At 42.2% G+C, this 17,266-nt stretch overlaps 1 protein-coding gene across 1 annotated transcript in view; it reads left to right on the top strand.

The window, feature by feature from the left end:
- Positions 1-17,266, top strand: part of RBMS3 (RNA binding motif single stranded interacting protein 3) — a 508,182-nt gene that overhangs the window by 437,750 nt on the left and 53,166 nt on the right. Inside the window, exon 7 of the mRNA XM_075271372.1 lies at positions 2,451-2,557. Within this exon, the coding sequence (XP_075127473.1) occupies positions 2,451-2,557 (107 nt within the window). The remainder of the gene's footprint in view (positions 1-2,450; positions 2,558-17,266) is intronic.

Raw genomic sequence — 17,266 nt, 5'->3', positions numbered from 1 at the left:
GTCGGACCTGAATGGAGACTGGTGTGGAGCGATCTTAGACTCCGCCTCCTCCAGCAGAGCCAGCGCTGATTGGCCGAATTCCGTACTCTGGCCAATCAGCACTGGCTAATGCATTGTATTGGCGTGATGAAGCAGTGCTGAATGTGTGTGCTTAGCACACACATTCAGCTCTACTTCATCGGGCTAATAGAATGCATTGGCCAGCGCTGATTGGCCGAATTCCGTACTCTGGCCAATCAGTGCTGGCCAATGCATTCTATTAGCTTGATGAAGCAGAGTGTGCACAAGGGTTCAAGCGCACCCTCGGCTCTGATGTAGCAGAGCCGAGGCTGCACAAGGGTTCAAGCGCACCCTCGGCTCTGATGTAGGAGAGCCGAGGGTGCACTTGAACCCTTGTGCAGCCTCGGCTCTGCTACATCAGAGCCGAGGGTGCGCTTGAACCCTTGTGCACACTCTGCTTCATCAAGCTAATAGAATGCATTGGCCAGCGCTGATTGGCCAATGTATTCTATTAGCCTGATGAAGTAGAGCTGAATGTGTGTGCTAAGCACACACATTCAGCTCTACTTCATCGGGCTAATAGAATGCATTGGCCAGCGCTGATTGGCCAGAGTACGGAACTCGACCAATCAGCGCTGGCTCTGCTGGAGGAGGCGGAGTCTAAGATCGCTCCACACCAGTCTCCATTCAGGTCCGACCTTAGACTCCGCCTCCTCCAGCAGAGCCAGCGCTGATTGGCCGAATTCCGTACTCTGGCCAATCAGCACTGGCTAATGCATTGTATTGGCGTGATGAAGCAGTGCTGAATGTGTGTGCTTAGCACACACATTCAGCTCTACTTCATCGGGCTAATAGAATGCATTGGCCAATCAGCGCTGGCCAATGCATTCTATTAGCGTGAACTGAGTTTGCACAGGGGTTCTAGTGCACCCTCGGCTCTGCTACATCAGATTGCTACATCTGATGTAGCAGTGCCGAGTGTGCATCAGATGTGTAGTTGAGCAAAACTGACTCAGCACTGCTAAGTCTCTGCATTCGCATAGGAATGCATTGGCCAGCCTTCGGCCAATCAGCGCTGGCTCTGCCGGAGGAGGCGGAGTCTAAGGTCGGACCTGAATGGAGACTGGTGTGGAGCGATCTTAGACTCCGCCTCCTCCAGCAGAGCCAGCGCTGATTGGTCGAGTTCCGTACTCTGGCCAATCAGCGCTGGCCAATGCATTCTATTAGCCCGATGAAGTAGAGCTGAATGTGTGTGCTTAGCACACACATTCAGCTCTACTTCATCAGGCTAATAGAATACATTGGCCAATCAGCGCTGGCCAATGCATTCTATTAGCTTGATGAAGCAGAGTGTGCACAAGGGTTCAAGCGCACCCTCGGCTCTGATGTAGCAGAGCTGAGGGTGCACAAGGGTTCAAGTGCACCCTCGGCTCTCCTACATCAGAGCCGAGGGTGCGCTTGAACCCTTGTGCAGCCTCGGCTCTGCTACATCAGAGCCGAGGGTGCGCTTGAACCCTTGTGCACACTCTGCTTCATCAAGCTAATAGAATGCATTGGCCAGCACTGATTGGCCAGAGTACGGAATTCGGCCAATCAGCGCTGGCCAATGCATCCCTATGGGAAAAAGTTTATCTCACAAAAATCACAATTACACACCCGATAGAGCCCCAAAAAGTTATTTTTAATAACATTCCCCCCTAAATAAAGGTTATCCCTAGCTATCCCTGCCTGTACAGCTATCCCTGTCTCATAGTCACAAAGTTCACATTCTCATATGACCCGGATTTGAAATCCACTATTCGTCTAAAATGGAGGTCACCTGATTTCGGCAGCCAATGACTTTTTCCAATTTTTTTCAATGCCCCCAGTGTCGTAGTTCCTGTCCCACCTCCCCTGCGCTGTTATTGGTGCAAAAAAGGCGCCAGGGAAGGTGGGAGGGGAATCGAATTTTGGCGCACTTTACCACGTGGTGTTCGATTCGATTCGAACATGGCGAACACCCTGATATCCGATCGAACATGTGTTCGATAGAACACTGTTCGCTCATCTCTATTAAGCCACATTAATATGCACGTATTGGATCCACTGTGGGAGTGTGTTGTAGGAATAGGAATGCCGCTGGTATTAAGTTCCTGATTGTGTATATCAATGGGGAAAGGCAAAAATAGAAATATTGGAGAGGAAGAACATCTTTGATGTCTATTAACCTATTTGGTATTTTTGTGTAGTTTTTGTCAATGTAGGTGTATTGGTGTGTGTATATTATTTTGCTCTTTCTAACGTTACTTAAAAATGACTGCTAGGACTTCAAGCTAGGAAAAGGTAAAACATCTTAACTAGGAAGGATCTGGCTTTAAAAGATTTGTTCCATGGAGAACATAGAGAGCTGCTGGCAGGAGCACGTCTTGTAGAGGATTTTAACGATATATCCTGGTGTTTTGTCATTTCAGCTCCACCAGAGCCTTTACTGTGTAAATTTGCTGATGGAGGACAAAAGAAGAGGCAAAATCAGAGCAAATATACTCAAAATGGGAGGCCGTGGCCTAGAGATGGAGAGGTATGTATTTATAACATCTATATTTTTCATGTCAATAAGAGATGGCAAAACCATGTGGAATCTCTTTTATCTCGCTACTGTACTTCAGCTTGATTCTTACCTGTCAAAACTAGTTACTTCGCATGAGGGGATCTGAATGAAGCTGTATAAGGCTAAATTCACACTGCTGTCGGCGATTATGTTTGGAAGAACTATTTGAATCCGATTGTATCCCCATCCAAAAAAATGTATACTGTGTAGTACTGAATTCCAATTGTACTGTATACCGTTCTATTGAAAAGCATAGTTGTCTCCACATTTCCGCACAACAAGGGTCGGACTGGGGGGTCTAGGACCCACCAGTGGAATTTTTCTAGGGGCCCACCACCAGGACCCTGCAGATCAGCGGTACCAAGACACAACGACTAAAGGTAATAACATGTCAGGAGCCATGCTGCTCACCCACTATACCATGTGCACTACCTAAATGTACTGCTACACCTTGTATGGCAAGTGAACAGCATGGCTTCTAAGAAGTGTTACTATTACCTGTAGCTGCTCGGTCCTGGAAAAGACTGATCTGCAGGTGTCCTGGCTGTTGTATCATCGCAGATGTAATATTGATGGCTTATCCTAAGGACAGACCATCAATATTGGAAAGATGAATAAATCCTTTAAGGCTAGTTCACACGGAGATACATGAACTCCACGTGTGAACATTCCATCCCAGATGCCAGGCATCCCGTCGTGGCATTCCGCTCCGGATTAGAAGTCATTAGGAGCAATTTTTGGCAGCGGCGGATTCTGCCTCAAAATCTGCTGCCTCTGAGAGTCTTACGACCAACCTTAATAGTGATATAGAAAATCTCCCGTAGACTGCAATACAATATGTGGGACTTGCAATCAAGCAATTGCAGGTTCAAGCCCCCTAGGGGGGCTAATAAAATAGTAAAAATAAATACAAAAAAATATAAACACCAATAAAAACTAAAAGTCCTATTCACCCTAGAATACTTCTAATACTGAAAAATTACTGTGAAACACATAAACGTTAGGCATCCCTGTGTCCAAAAATGCCCGGTCTACAAACTTGTAAAAACATTTATCCCTTATGGTCGTGGAGTAAAAAAAAAAATCAATAGTGCCGAACTGCTGCTTTTTTGCCTTAAAATCTGAATAAAAAGTGATAAAACCAATAGACAGTCACAAAAATGGTATGACTAAAAAATACACCTGGCTCTATGCATTCCCATATACAGAAATATGAATAAGTGACGGGTGTCAGAATATGACGACTTTAAGAAAAAAAACTTTTTATTTTTGCAACATTTTAAGCCCTGTGAATGGAAAAATAAAAAGGTATAAAAGGTTTGAAAGGCGAGAAAGTAAAAAACAAAAATTGAAAAATGCCACCAGCAGAAAGAGGTACAGTCTTTAAGAAGTTAATAAAATGTAGTTGCTTATTTATTATCATGTATGTATTACTTTTTTGGTTATGGGGATCCTCATTAAGCACATTTATTCTCTGTAGAATATTACAATGTGTATGTGTATATGTAATACTAGTCACTTATTTACAACTGTTTAGCTTTCTGAATTAGTTTCCTTAAGAATCTAAACTGTTCCATCTGTAGTAGGATTCTGGGCATATTAGCAAATGGGTAGAATAAAGTTTCAGCCAAAATTCCTTTTAAAATTCAATCAGTATTCAAAGGAAGAGGTAAAAAGTTCAAGTAAGGATCTCTTCACTGTGAAAGCAAGTGGCATAATTTAGCTTAAATGTAGGGTGGCACAAAAATTATAGTGCCAGTTGCACAGCTATTATATATTTTAAGCAGTCCCTGGATGGCTGTAAATCTCCAGCTATAAATGTGTTAGGATGTAAAACAAAATGTGTGTAAACTGGGTAAATAAATTAGCATACCAATAGCATGCATTGTAAATGTCACGGCTATTTTTTTTACTGTACATCTGGAAGGATGAGACTCCCGTTAGAGGACTTTCAGGATTAGATGACACTTCAATACTGATATCTAAGGATTGAAAAACCAACAAGTGTAAAAATATGCTCTCATTCAAGCAAGAAGTATTTCAGGAATCGTTTTAGTAGTTATTGTGAAGGAGTCATCAGGGCATATATTTGGGGAGTGTGATCTATGTGGGGGCACATGTTGTATCATCTGCTCCATCCCTTATCTTATCTCGTGTTGTCCAAAAGTAAAATCACAGATCACGGCAAGCTGCATTTCAGTATATATATATATATATATATATATATATATATATATACTCACCGGCCACTTTATTAGGTACACCATGGTAGTAACGGGTTGGACCCCCTTTTTCCTTCAGAACTGCCTCAATTCTTCATGGCATAGATTCAACAAGGTGCTGGAAGCATTCCTCAGAGATTTTGGTCCATATTGACATGATGGCATCACACAGTTGCCGCAGATTTGTCGGCTGCATATCCATGATGCGAATCTCCCGTTCCACCACATCCCAAAGATGCTCTATTGGATTGAGATCTGGTGACTGTGGAGGCCATTGGAGTACAGTGAACTCATTGTCATGTTCAAGAAACCAGTCTGAGATGATTCCAGCTTTATGACATGGCGCATTATCCTGCTGAAAGTAGCCATCAGATGTTGGGTACATTGTGGTCATAAAGGGATGGACATGGTCAGCAACAATACTCAGGTAGGCTTTGGCATTGCAACGATGCTCAATTGGTACCAAGGGGCCCAAAGAGTGCCAAGAAAATATTCCCCACACCATGACACCACCACCACCAGCCTGAACCGTTGATACAAGGCAGGATGGATCCATGCTTTCATGTTGTTGACGCCAAATTCTGACCCTACCATCCGAATGTCGCAGCAGAAATCGAGACTCATCAGACCAGGCAACGTTTTTCCAATCTTCAATTGTCCAATTTCGATGAGCTTGTGCAAATTGTAGCCTCAGTTTCCTGTTCTTAGCTGAAAGGAGTGGCACCCGGTGTAGTCTTCTGCTGCTGTAGCCCATCTGCCTCAAAGTTCGACGTACTGTGCGTTCAGAGATGCTCTTCCTCTCCTCCCAGGATCTTCCCTGAAGTACAGGCTCAGCAGGCTTTTATGGCCCAGTAACAAACCTATGACCCACACCTGGGGCTGAGGCCTATTCCAGACTCGCACTGCACCACACTAAGTCAGGAATCTGGGGCTGATATAGCAGGACTCCAGCACTTTGCCTTTCACCTCACCTCACAATATATATGGTCAATTTCAGACTATGGCTTTTTTGGCCTCACCATATAGCTGTCATATAAAGCAATGTGGAATAGTAAAAAATTGAGTTAAAGCAATTAACTACTTAATGCATTAAAAGTCATGTTAAACTTTAAGTTTGTATATATACATAATATGTATATGTATAATGTCCAGTATTTACTTGGTGTCAATATCAGGGACTTTGTCCTATTCATACAGCCCACCAGGTCCTTTATATTTTTTAGGTCAGGTGAGACTTCTACCTATCAGATATTGATATGATATCCTGTGGAAGCAGCGGTCACAAAAATTTTACTAGATAGTTATCTGATTTGCTTGCTTATAAATAGTGTTGAATATGAAAAGTATGGGTATGTTATCCTCAAAGGGGGTTTCCCGTTTTTCCAGTGATATTTAACCTTTAGCCACAGGATTGGGAGTAAATATCTGATAACTAGGGGTTCACCTTTCATGAAAATGGGGTCCCACAAATGTATTTGAGTACCCCATGTACATGAGTGATAGCACACATGCCTGGACATGGCTCCATTTACTTCTATAGCACTACTGGAGATAATTGTCCCAAACTAGCGGGCCCCATTCTGATGATCACTGGGTTTCCCTGCTATAAGACCCACACTGATCTTACATGTAGTGTCCTATTTATAGGGGAGAATTGTGTATAGTGGGAGAGTTCCTTTAAACCTGCCACCAATATTAGTTATGATAAGATTGTCACATCTTCTGTAGATACGTATTAGAATGAAAGTGTATATTAGTCAATAGCGTGTCGTAACAGAGGGAGCAAAATTATATCTGAGAAATCCTATTTTTTCTGTAAGATTTTATATATTAACAAATACAATATATGTTATTAGTGTGCATCAAATAGCCAATACCTACCGATAGCTAAAAGTGGGGGCTTTGCAGGTCTGAAGGTTATTTTGGTGCTTTCTGTATCTGTGTACGATCTCCTATATACTCAATTATCCTTCCAGTACAGTTTTATCTTGTGTTTAATTCCAAGTGCTGTAATACCTATGCACAATGCGCGAGCTGGAAAGACTTTCAGTTTTCGTCTTTTATTAATGAGAAACCCAACTCCATTTCAGTCATTAATTTCAGAAGTAATGATATGAGAAGATCATTTGGGAGACGTCTTTTCCCACATTGCCACAGATCCAGTAAGAGAGGCCAGTCAATGTTGTAACGAATGGTGCCAGCTTTCCCTCCCTGACCAACTACAGGCAATTTGCAATGATTAGTGGGTCTGCGCCGGGCACATCTATAATTCAGACACAAATTTCCATTTATGTTTCTAAGAAGACGGGCAGCACTTATTTTTTGTTTTATATGCCTGTGTGCAGGACTGATGCATTTGCCATCTCCAGACATGAAGGGATTATTGCACTGCTCAGCACACGAGCATTCATTTAGCATCCAGTTAGAAACAATTTCCATCCCCATCAGACATAACATACAAATGTCAAGGCACACATGAAGCTATTTGGCATGTATTGACTATAAATGCTTTCAGCCTGGCAACTATAGATTTTTAGCTGATGAGATCACACATGCAAAGCGTCGTAGGGGGTTAAAGCAAAACAATAGATCATATATAGTAGTATGAGCACTAAATGGATTCACACAAAAGCTGCACAACCTTGTATTAGTATAAGTAATAGGTACAAGCATTTTGAAGGGTTTTCTATCCATCTGAAAATCCTTTTCCTTTTTTGGGGAAATAACACATTCTTAAAATATCCAGTTTTCTAGGGGCTAAATATGTGCCCTTATTTTTTTTATTCTTCTTTTTTAGAGGTGTACTTTTCACAAGTTGTCTATATATTGTCATGTGGAACAGGCATAAACTTGTAGGGCCTGGTTCACACCTGCGTTCGGTATTCCGTTCAGGAAGTCCGCTTGGAGACCCCCTAATGGAATACCAAATGCATTGACAAGCGAGAGCTTATGAAAGTACACGGACCCCATAGACTATAATGCGGTCCATGTGTTTTCTGTGCGGTTTCCGCACGGGTCATATGGAGAGAAAAATACTTCAAGAAATACTTTCCTATTCGCATAACTCGCGCAAACAGCGTGCAGAAAACACACTGACCCCATTATAATCTATGGGGTCCATGGGCTTTCATTGCTCACTGCTTATCAATGCATTTGATATTCCATTCGGGGGGGGGGTCCCCAAGCGGAATACCGACGTAGATATGAACTAGGCCTAAGACACAGCCAGAATCTTAACACTTTACAAAGCCTTAGCACAAACTTAGATAAGTGGAGTATAAAGAAGATTAGCAAAACTAATAAGAGGCATGGAGAACTTCAATTATAGGGAAATACTGAAATATTTAATGGGATATTACAGTCACACCTTGCTGATCCATGGCTATCTTACCACCAGTCAAGAGAACTGGTATTTTGCAGCCAAGTTGGAATGAAGCTGCAGGTCGTAAATGAGTGCTATAGCTCCATTCATTCCAATGCAAACTGCCACAGATAGCGGAGCACTGTATTTAGCTATATCTGGCAATTCCCATTGAAATTAATAGTGTGTACATGTAAGTTATTGTTAAATGGTGGAGGTCCTAGAAGTCGGACCCCACCGATCAGAAGTTAAGCCCTATCTCAAGAATATGGATTAACCCTTTAAATGTCCTGTATTTAGTCTTGAAGAGACATATAAGAGGGCACACAATTAAGTTAAATATAAGTATTGTATAAATTGTACATGACCTCTACAAGAAGATGATGAAAAGCGGTTCCATTTAGCATCTCCTCAAAAGACAATGAAAGACTTCATATGACTAGAAAAAAAAGGAAGGTTTGATCTCCGGAACCAGCAAGTTTCTTTACTGTAAATGCTGTGAAGCTGAAATATGGACGCCTCAAACCTTGTCACAGCAGTAACCATTAATGACTTCAAAAGAAAAAGCTCAGAAAAGCTTATCTGAATATTATTCTAGTCCAGACTGCTGCTTAGAATCAGAAAATATTTTTTATTTCCCTTTTGGGTATCATTTAGGGTTTTAGCCTCCCTATAGATTTACAGGTGATTGTCTGGAACACCCTTCTGACGGTGGGTGAAACTAACATCACCGACATCTCCAGCCCGAGGGCACATAAGAGGAAAGTTCACTGAAGTAAGCTTTGTAGGTCCTCTTTAAATGCAGATGATGCAATTGTAACTTGACGCCTTATGAGCAGTGATGTACGTGTCAGACGGAGCAGTTCCTTACCAGAAGATGCAGGTTGTCCACAGACAGTCAACTTAGGCTACATGCACACAGAGTTACGCCGGGCTTGTAAAAATGCTCATTCACAGCCGTACACGCAAGCGGCTCCCGAACACTTCCCATTCACTTCAATGGGAGCGCTCGTAACACCGGCGCCTGTATTTTTACGTCCATTATTTTACGGACGTAAAATTACAGACGTAAAAATACAGGCGTATTTTACTATAGAAATAAGCACAAAATAAGCACAAAAAACGCCTCGCGTTACTCCGTGTTTTATCTCTGCTGTTGTATATATTCCCTCACTCAGATATATGTTCACTATTTATTCCTGTGGTAAATTGTACCATATGTATGGAGTACTATTTAATATGCGCATATAACTGATTTACGTATATCCATACAGTGGGATATTTATGGTCCTACTGCGGTTTCTTTTTGTATCTGTGTTTTCACTGTTTTTTTCCATATTGAGGTGATAAAATTCTTGCAACCAATTCCAACCTCATCCTGTCTCTGGCTGGCATCATGTTGTTGATCACCGCTGAGGCCTGTGATTGCACCTCAGAGGTCACGTAGGGCGCTAGAGTCATGACTCTGGGTCACAGTATTATAACTATGGCGCACCCAACATCATACCAGGCCTCAGTGATGAAACAAGGGCATGTGATGCAAGGCAGGCTAGAAGAGGCCAGGCCTCTTCTAAAAATAATATAATTATTATGTTTCCTCACCTCCCTTGGGCCTACGTGTATTATACACTGGGGTCTGAAGAGAAATTCAGTGTATAATAATAGCATTTCCAGTTTGTGCCTGACAAGTTTGGCCGAAATGAACCAGAGGGTTGAACCTCATGAATATTTATTGAAACATATTTTATGACGTTCGCCCATCTCTAATGTGTACTCTAAACTTGAGAATATAAGTGTGGCTTTAAATAACCTCAATATCCATCTCCCCTCATGTAACATACCCAGTGAGTGTGGGTCCATTATCACACAAACTCCGCTTTCGCTCTACCTTACGTGCCATTTAGATGAACATTGTGGTCACCAATGATTTTTTTTCATCGAGAAAAAACAGTAAACAACCATCTCACAGTCAGCGAAAGAGAGACACTATTTTTCCCTTTTTGTCATATGCAGGCACAGGGAAAACGAAAGCAGCTCAGAATAGGGGGAAACATATAGATGTCCTTAGGATAGGTCACCACTATCAGATTGATGGAACCCCTACAGATCAGCTGTGCAGTGTTCGTATAAGAGCTGCGGCCTCTTCACTGAATACCAAGAGCAGGGTTATATAGGGTTATTTACGTTATTTAGGGGCTGTACTTGGCATCGCAGCACAAACCCATTCACTTAAATTGAATTGCATTGCAAACAGGTCATGTCACACATAAATGTGACGTTACTGGCCTGTGAAGGGAAAGCAGCGCTCAAATTAGCAGCCTTGCAGCTTTTAGCCACTGATTTGTGCGGTTCGCAATTGTTTGATCCCAAACAGTCAGACATTGATGTACAATCCTAAGGATAGATCATCAATATTCAACACCTTGAAAGCCCCCTGTAAGCACCTTTGCTAAAAGCAGTATGGTCTGCTAACACCACGAGATGTGCTACAGTAACTATAGTATTTGTGTCTGTGTCTGGGGAAAGGCGGGAGACAGTGTGAATTATAGCCTATCGAGACTTTTGTTAGCATGGTGTAATATTGCATTGAATTGGGTTAATGACAAATTGTGTTGTCTTGTGACTAGAGATGAGCGAACAGTGTTCTATCGAACACATGTTCGATCGGATATCAGGCTGTTCGATGTGTTCGATTCGAATCGAACATCACGTGGCAAACTCCAAAAAAATTTGATTCCCCTCCCACCTTCCCTGGCGCTTTTTTTGCACCAATAACAGCACAGGGGAGGTGGGACAGGAACTACGACACCGGAGGCATCGAAAAAAATCGGAAAAAGTCATTGGCTGCCGAAATCAGGTGACCTCCATTTTAGACGAATAGTGGATTTCAAATCCGGGTCATATGAGAATGTGAACTTTGTGACTAAGAGACAGGGATAGCTGTACAGGCAGGGATAGCTAGGGATAACCTTTATTTAGGTAGGAATGTTATTAAAAATAAGGCTGGCCAATGCATTCCTATGGGAATGCAGAGACTTAGCAGTGCTGAGCCAGTTCTGCTCAACTACACCATGTGCCTGTCAGCCCATCAGATGTAGCAGAGCCGAGGGTGCACTAGAACCCTTATGCACACTCGGCTCTGCTACATCTGATGTAACAGAGCCGAGTGTGCATAAGGGTTTTAGTGCACCCTCGGCTCTGCTACATCTGATGGGCTGACCAGCACACGGTGTAGTTGAGCAGAACTGGCTCAGCACTGCTAAGTCTCTGCATTCCCATAGGAATGCATTGGCCAGCCTTCGGCCAATCAGCGCTGGCTCTGCCGGAGGAGGCGGAGTCTAAGGTCGGACCTGAATGGAGACTGGTGTGGAGCAATCTTAGACTCCGCCTCCTCCAGCAGAGCCAGCGCTGATTGGTCGAATTCTGTACTCTGGCCAATCAGCGCTGGCCAATGCATTCTATTAGCCCGATGAAGTAGAGCTGAATGTGTGTGCTTAGCTCAACTACGCCGGTGGAGTAGTTGAGCTAAGCACACACATTCAGCTCTACTTCATCGGGCTAATAGAATGCATTGGCCAATCAGCGCTGGCCAATGCATTCTATTAGCGTGAGCTGAGTTTGCACAGGGGTTCCAGTGCACCCTCGGCTCTGCTACATCAGATGTAGCAGAGCCGAGTGTGCATAAGGGCTCTGCTATATCAGATGGGCTGACCGGCACACGGTGTAGTTGAGCAGAACTGGCTCAGCACTGCTAAGTCTGTGCATACCCATAGGAATGCATTGGCCAGCCTTCGGCCAATCAGCGCTGGCTCTGCCGGAGGAGGCGGAGTCTAAGGTCGGACCTGAATGGAGACTGGTGTGGAGCGATCTTAGACTCCGCCTCCTCCAGCAGAGCCAGCGCTGATTGGTCGAATTCCGTACTCTGGCCAATCAGCGCTGTCCAATGCATTCCTATGGGGAAAAGTTAGCTTGCGAAAATCGCAAGCTGACAGGGATTTCCATGAAATAAAGTGACTTTTATGCCCCCAGACATGCTTCCCCTGCTGTCCCAGCGTCATTCCAGGGTGTTGGTATCATTTCCTGGGGTGTCATAGTGGACTTGGTGATCCTCCAGACACGGATTTGGGTTTCCCCCTTAACGAGTATATGTTCCCCATAGACTATAATGGGGTTCGAAACCCGTTCGAACACTCGAACAGTGAGCGGCTGTTCGAATCGAATTTCGAACCTCGAACATTTTAGTGTTCGCTCATCTCTACTTGTGACATTTAATACATTCCACAATGTTTGTCATGTACCTGTGTGTGCTACATATGTGTGTCTCATGTCATAATGTGCTTGTGTGTTGTGTGCATTGTGCTTGTATAAAGCTGTGCTTGCCTGACGTGTGATCCTATGGTTGTATACTGTGTATACTGCTCTTGGGTGACATGTTTGCTGTGTATGTTGGTTGTATGTACAACATGTATTTGTTGTATGATGTGAATCACTGAAGATGGGGCCCATAAATCTTGCCCTTTTGTCTATGTAACCGACCCTGAAGAATATTGTATGATATTGCATGATGACATACTTTGTATCCTATATACAAACAGTATATAGCTTGATGTGCTTAGAGAATAGAGATAATCCCTAAGTATTTTATACTATCTAATCTCTCTAAACATTGATTTATATTTTATATATACACCTATGTTTGCTGGATCAGTTGACAGAATTGTCAAGTTTCTGTCAAAGTAAATGTATTGTGCAGCTTTCTCATGAGTCTAAATTTCACTAAATCCTAGCGTTGGTATTTGAGCTCTCTCCAATTCCAGTGCGCCACCTAGTGTAGGAAAAGGATCAGCTGCATGTGTCCTTAGCTGGCATTCTGTGTCTGATTTCTATAATGGAAACTTTGCCGTCTATTAGCAGATACAGATTTATTTAGAGTGAGAATGATGTGAATAATACAGATGTGTTCTCCATTACCTGCTCTACAATTCCTAGTGTTAACCTTTTAAGGACAGCTAATATGGAATATTCTTTTTTTGTCTCTAACTTCTCAGTATATTATGGAAACCTAATGTTTAGATTAAAATCGATCAATCCAAAGCACCATTGCCCTGCACGACCTCCTCCCTGAATTGCCAATTCACACAGTAGACTAGATTTACTAACAAGTAGACAGCGTAAATTTAGGCAATCCATTAATGTGCCAGATTTCTCACAGTGACTGATGCTGGATGATACATCTTGTGTATCTTCACACTGTTTCGTCTAAGTTTATACCACTTTTTAGTTGGCTTACTTTGAGTCACAATTTAGTTTTTTGGCCTACTTCAAGTCACATTTTTTGCATTGAAGTCATGTCCCCTTTCCTAGAAAGCCACTTCCATCTGTCTAGCTAGTAGAAATGTTATCTCAAATTAAATGTGCCAAAATGACTCAAGATTTGCTGAGATACATCAAGATACACTGAAAGGTGCCAAACCGCTCCACATATTGGCACACTTTACACTAATGTCTAATTGTAAACACAATGGTACATCTGCTCAGTATATTCCAGTGAATCAAAGGTCAGGACTCTCAATTCTTAGGAGAGTCTTAATCAGACTCCTATTGGAATACATTGAGAGCCCTGATACTCTGTTCATGGAGATACTCTTCCATTCACATAGGTCACGTGGGGCTATGGTGCTCAGGAGGGAAGCTGATATTCATAGAATGCAGAATCAAATATATATTATGAAATGTAGGGAGCAAACTATTTTAAGGGTCCTTCTTTAATTTACAGATGTAACACAGTTTGAATGGGTTTTCCAGACCCAAATGGAGTTTTCATACTGATGACCTATGTGGATATATGAATATGTGATCTGTGGAGGTCCAACTCCCAGTCTCTGTGCAGATCAGTTGTTGCCACAGTTTCCAGGTGCTGGAAGTTGGTGCAGTGGAAGGGGAGCACACGTCAGTGGCTGCTCAGCTTTAGGTGTCTAGAGGCTGATGAAACAGCTGATCTGTGTGGGGTTTGGCTGTCAGTTCCCCCCACATATACTTATGACCTGGTGTCTGGAAAAAATGTTATACTACCTGCCCTGATACATACTTGCATCCTCTAAGTACGATGCCAGAGCTCCTTTCAGATGATTTTTGTATAGAGTATAGCAATGATGGACATTTACTTTTTTTACAATCTTACGTCTAGGGCCAAACAAGATCCTGCATCTTACTAATAGAATGTAGATATGTATCAGAGTAGGTACACTGACTTTTTTGTTTTTATATTTAAGCCAATTCCTGTACAACCCCTTTAATGGGCTTTACATGTTACCGCAACGGATGATCATTGACTTGAATTTAATTAAGATTGACATGGTGAATGAGGGAGAGCTGCAGTAACCTTGGAGGGTACGAGAAAATGCATCCATTATGTCCTATTGGTTGTGAATTACATGTATATATAATTATATGGAGATCTCTAGGTGAAGCCAACCAATTTTCTTTTTCAACCACAGGGCCACAGTGGTCTGTGGAGTTAAGTGTGCATGCAAACTAGGTGGATGCCTCGGTGCAGAAGGGGTTGTGAGACTTGAAGAAGAGCAATGAAATTGAGAGTATTACAGAGCTTAAAGTATAACACCAATTATAAAACAAATTTTCATAAATAAGTAGAACAGGCGAATATAACACATATATATATATATATATATATATATATATATATATATATATATATATCAAATATAATATATAATATAATGTAATATATCTTATTTAGGAAATATGCTTCTTTCTCAGCTAAACACGCTGAGTTACTTTTTGCATATTAGTTTATGGAGAGTGAAGGGGGAGAAGATGGCTGCCGGAAGGAGAAGGAGGCTGTTGCACTCTACAACTCTGTGGTCAGGGAGGCCTTCTGACACTGCTGTATCTTCAAGATAAATCTCTGTAAAGAAAACAGCCCAGAATAAAGGTTGCACATATAGGGGTTTACAGACTATATGTAAACAAACAGACTGAGTGAAGAGAGGAAAGAAGAACAGCTGAATTAGTAGAAAATAAATCAGATTTCCTGGTATATTGCAACATTGCTTATAATCACCTGTGCTATTCATTTATTAAAAAAAAAAAAAAAAAAAAAAAAAAAAAGATTTATAATTGGAGGTACTCTTTAAAGGGATCATCCACTTATCCAATGAGGTTATCTTTAAGATAGATCAATTTTAGATTGGCAGGTTTGTCAGAAACCTAATAATCAGTCGTTTACACTGTGAGTCTCAGCATTGCTTACATGGAACAGCGGCTCCTTTGCTACACTGCACACATTCCACCTTTTTTATAGCAAGTGTTATGAGAGTTGCAGGATTGTCCCAGATCCTATAATGGGACACCACTACAATGTGCAATAAATAACTCCAAGAAATTCACCGTGTACCAGTCATTGCAAAGAGACTACACCGTGGCCACCTACCTGGAGAGAATACACCACCCCAAACACAGACAGACCCTGAGCCAGTATAGACTGATCGCCCGCAACCTGGAGATGGAGACAGGGCGACACAGGCAGACGTACAAGCCACGGGAGAACAGAATGTGCCAGCACTGTGACCAGGGGGCCCTAGAAGACAAGACCCACTTCCTGCTACACTGCACCAAATACTCAGCTGTGAGGGCCGTCTACTTCCAAAGACTCTCTGCACACATCCCAGACTTCATATCTGCAGACGAGAAGAGGAAACTCTACATCCTACTGGGAGAAGAAGAGGCCACTGTGGAGATCGCTGCCCAATACGTGTCCAGCTGTCACCAAACAAGAGGAAGATGAGACCCCACGAACTGTTATACCCCAAAGTACCCACCCCACCTCCCCATATAGTGGCCACCAACTAAGAGGAAGATGAGACTCCACGGACTGTTATACCCCAAATCAACCACCCCACCCATACCCACCACTCCCCTCCCCCCGACTCCAAACCCCTCCCCCCCACACACACACACTTTACTGGCTTTGGCAATGCCAAATATCTATTCAGACGTGCCAATATAGCCCATTTGATTTGATTTGATTTGCTCATGACAGCCACTGCAGCTCTTGTTGGGTAAACAATAGCAGAAGCTGCTGTCCCATGTGAACAGTTGATTGGTGGGGGTCTCTAATAGGCAGACCAAACCCCCACTCATCTAAAATTGGTTAAGGGTAAGTTATCAATTTTTTGAAAAGTGGATAACCCCTTTGCACGTTCGACTGGTTAGTCTATGCACACATGGATCACTAATCTCCTATTTTTTTATGTGCCTTTCCATTTGAACTTCAGCAAGTAAAATGAACTTGCTTTGAATGTACCCCCTTTATGTCTATCATGTCACGTTACAACCACGCCGAGCCACTACACAGTGTATGGAGCTTCTGGCCAGTGAAATATGTCTAATTCTAGTGCATTCAGTGAATTGGTGGACGCATTAGGATAGGTCCTCAATAGTAACTTTCTGGAAAGTCCCATTAATTGTGAATGTATATCACAAAGTGGAAGGATGTCCTAACACTTAGTAACATTACATAGAAATATATTCAGACCCTCGTAATGAGATCACAAACCTTGTTTTCAGCACATTTTATGATAGTTGGCAATTGCAGTGTTTCCCGGCAATGCACAATATACCTAATCTCATCACCCATAATGTTTTTCTTTTATTGTTTTACCTTGATCTGTATTGTTCTCATTGTACAAAATGAGCTCAGTAAAGGAATTCAATCAATGTGAAGTATAAAGCAAATATTCCTTTTTTTTGCTGTTTTTAAATGGGGCTAAAGGATACGGGATAAAGGATACATAAACACAGCAAACAATGGTGATGATGAACTCAGTCACGAACTTGTTGCAAAATGTAGAGATCTGATAGAGCTGGAGATGAAAGAGTAAAGGAACTCTGAGGAATAAGATGGAAAGTGTAGTTAAAAGTAATAAAGTTGCAATAGAGTAGAAAAACAAAGTAAATATGAAAGGAACAAGATAGACCGTAAAAGTATTAAGTGAAAAAGGAGAGGGGCAAGGTGGAAAGAACAGGGACCAAGGTTAGAGACTTCAGAAGAAGACGAAACTTGCAGGTTGGATA

This window comes from Leptodactylus fuscus, chromosome 4 (genome assembly GCF_031893055.1).
Source record: "Leptodactylus fuscus isolate aLepFus1 chromosome 4, aLepFus1.hap2, whole genome shotgun sequence".
NCBI classification, from domain to species: domain Eukaryota; kingdom Metazoa; phylum Chordata; class Amphibia; order Anura; family Leptodactylidae; genus Leptodactylus; species Leptodactylus fuscus.
The sequence above is the reverse complement of the archived record's forward strand: the minus strand, read 5'-3'. Positions and strand labels throughout refer to the sequence as shown.